Genomic DNA, 3311 nt, shown 5'->3' with positions numbered 1-3311 from the left:
CCCTTTATAATAAAATCAGTTTAGTCCAACACAATATTGTCAGTTATTGTTTCCTTTATAATAAAATTAATTTAGACCAACACAATATTGTCAGTTATTGTTCCCTTTATAATAAAATCAATTTAGACCAACACAATATTATCAGTTATTGTTCCCTTTATAATAAAATCAGTTTAGTCCAACACAATATTGTCAGTTATTGTTTCCTTTATAATAAAACCAATTTATACCAACACAATATTGTCAGTTATTGTTCAACATAAATTTAATACACACTTACCGCTTTTCCAGGTAATGTTAGAACCCCTTTCCAGTATCTTTCTGGAATTTGTGGGAGGGACATTACAGCCTTCAAGTGATCATAGCTACTGTTGTAGATTTGGTGAACATATCTGGCTGACTCTAGGCTGCCGCTGTAGAAAGGCGCTTCACTACTGCTTCGATAAAAAGCGGTCAGAAACACGCAGGATATTGTTAAAAGTTTAACAAAGCTTTGCATGATGTCTCATAAAATAAACAACATTTAGTTGAATGATCCGAAACCTAACAAATTATTGCTTTTACAAGTTGATTTAACAAGAAGAAAAGTTTCAAGATCTAAAAAAAACTAAACAGAATGGAAGAAATTATGTTTTTCTTTAAAGTTGAGTGCATGTAGTCATGAGCTGCGACGAGGCACGAGACGGTGGGGCGAGTCAAAGGTCGTTCTGGTAACCTTGGTTCGAGGCAATAACCCCTACTGACAAAGATCATATTTTGAATAATGATGATGATGACAAAACCTTGTCGAAACGTTGTAAATTTGCTGTTGTGTTAAACTTATATTAAAGTTTTTCTTCATTGCCCATTCAAACCGTCTACAACCAATATATTTTGAATAAGTTTCCTGTATCTAAGCCACTGAACTGAACTGCGCATTGGCTAGTGTCACTTGACGTCAGACGGTAGCCATATTGTTGGTCTCTAAATTATCTAGTGTTAACGGCAAGGCTATCTGAGTGGTTGGTCTGGTTGTTATTAAGCGCAGAGCTACACGATGTGCTATCTGTACTTTGCCCGCCACGGGTATAGAAACCTGATTTTTAGCGTCGTAAGCATGTATACTTACCACATCTAAGAGATAGTTGAATGTGTTGTAATAATTTTTCTCTTTCAGTTTTGGTGTCTCACTTTTTCTTATTACGTACATTTTGATTTCTTTAGTTTTATATCAAATGGCTATATATAAATTAATAGTTTCTTCTAGATGTGACATTGTAAAAATATAGGGCCTGTGTGTTAACTAGATACATGAACTGTAATGTGTACAATAAACACAGTCACTGAAAATGAAACACATATCAACACTGTTAATGAAATGTTTAAAGATGGAGATTGTGGTATTTAACACCTCCATTTTTTGTGCAGTTCCACAATGTTCAATACGTTACCAAAACCAAAACCATTATCCCGGAACTTACCATGGGCAGTGGACAGGAACAGGGTAAATGATGGGCCTTGATTGGCTTAGGACAAGGGTTAGGGATCAGGGAACACACATCTTTGTAGTCACAAGAACCCACGTTATTTTCACAAGGAAGCTCTATCCAGGCGAACAAGATTTTCTTCTTAACTTCTAAGTCCAACTGGATAAGATAAAAATGCATGAATCACACTAACAAACACACACAGAAAGAAAAATCAAGTATTGGGGTTATTCTTAAAGACTTATATTAGTTTTCTTACAAACGAGAGTATTCTTTTACTGTTTTGAGAACTTATGTTAGATATTTTGGACGGTATGGGTCCTACAACTCCAGACTAAGTTCCTACAAACATTGTATTACCTCATCTCTGGAGTATACAATTAAAGATGATTACTAACAAATATTTCACCAGCTAAATGCTCATCGTATAAATAAAACGTCACAAGAATTATTTGGTGATATTGAGTATTCACCATAGTGCTATTTACCAAGAAAGTAATTCATAATGATTTATGCTCGTTAAATTTCATTAAAAAGGTATAATGACGAAAATTTAATTAATTAATGCTGCTCATAAGCATGTGCAATTGAAAATAAAAAAAATACACACTGGGAAATAACTTACAATCCACAAAAACCTACTTCAATGTCTCATCCATATACTGTATACTTACATATGATTGTAAGCTATATTTTTAATGTTATAATTTGCTTGTTAGTTAGAAGGAGTTGTGTGATGACGTTCAGATCAAAACGTTTAATAAGATAGGCCTAGAACACCTAGAAAGTTATAAGAATTTTACGTCAATTCTTTTTTTCTAGTACATTCGAAGCTGGATTATAAATACCAGGTAATTGTGATGTGTATGTAAAGTTGTGACAAGATAGTAAAGTCAATCATTCAGGATGTTAGCTATCACAGTTACTTTGTACAACGTCCTTCGGTGAGACAGCGGTAAGTCTATGGACTTACAACGCTAAAATCCGAGATTCGATAACTCGCAATGGTTACAGCAAATAGCCCAATGTGGCTTTGTTCTTTAACAAACAAACAATACTTTGTACAAGTAAGTTGGTTTGATTTCATGATAGTGGACAGTATTGATAGAGTTTTGAACACCATGTTGACGTAGGCCTACAACAATTTACGACAGTGTTCAAGCGTTCAAGTAATTTTCTCTCGTCACGTGGACTGAAAATTGAATTATTTTCATCAGATGATTTTAAAAGAATCCGCCCACGAAAAACAACGCTATAACAATATTATACACAAACGTAGATACATGCCAGAGACTTTATTTTAGACACATGGTACTCGGTAGGAGGCGCACAACTATGACTATAGGAGCATATAAATTATATATTAAAGTACAAATTTAAAAATAAACATGTTTACAACTACTGTACTGTACTGTAATATAGTAACAACAATTAACATGGGAAAAACTTGGAAAACACCTACCTCAAATGAAGAAATATTTCTAGACAACAGAACATCAAAGCTGAGTGTTATTGAGGCTGACAGATGTATAGGGTCGGGAGAAACATTCAGTGACTTCACTTCCAGAGGATCAGAAGGCTTTCCACAACTGGCCCACTTGAACTCTCGAACAGATCGTTTACTGATCTACATGGAATCAAAACAGGAGATTTATAACTAGTTATATAACAGTACTTTGGTTAAGGTTTATAACCAGTTATATAACTGTACCTTGGGTAAGGTTTATAACCATTTATATAACTGTACCTTGGTTAAGGTTTATAACCAGTTATATAACCGTACCTTGGGTAAGGTTTATAACCAGTTATATAACCGTATCTTGGGTAAGCTTTATAACCAGTTAT

The 3311-nt window shown here is 34.2% G+C and overlaps 1 protein-coding gene across 1 annotated transcript in view; it reads right to left on the bottom strand.

The window, feature by feature from the left end:
- LOC111089918 (ganglioside GM2 activator-like) overlaps window positions 1-3093 on the bottom strand; it is a gene marked incomplete at its 5' end in the record, with an annotated part of 7292 nt that extends 4199 nt beyond the window's left edge. Inside the window, 2 exons of the mRNA XM_022403180.1 lie at window positions 1461-1625; window positions 2929-3093. Of these exons, the coding sequence (XP_022258888.1) occupies window positions 1461-1625; window positions 2929-3093 (330 nt within the window). The remainder of the gene's footprint in view (window positions 1-1460; window positions 1626-2928) is intronic.
- Window positions 3094-3311: the final 218 nt, after the last annotated feature.

The sequence above is a fragment of the Limulus polyphemus genome, unplaced genomic scaffold (assembly GCF_000517525.1).
Source record: "Limulus polyphemus unplaced genomic scaffold, Limulus_polyphemus-2.1.2 Scaffold7861, whole genome shotgun sequence".
Lineage (NCBI taxonomy): Eukaryota > Metazoa > Arthropoda > Merostomata > Xiphosura > Limulidae > Limulus > Limulus polyphemus.
Note: the sequence above shows the minus strand (reverse complement) of the source record. Positions and strands in the feature narration are given on the sequence as shown.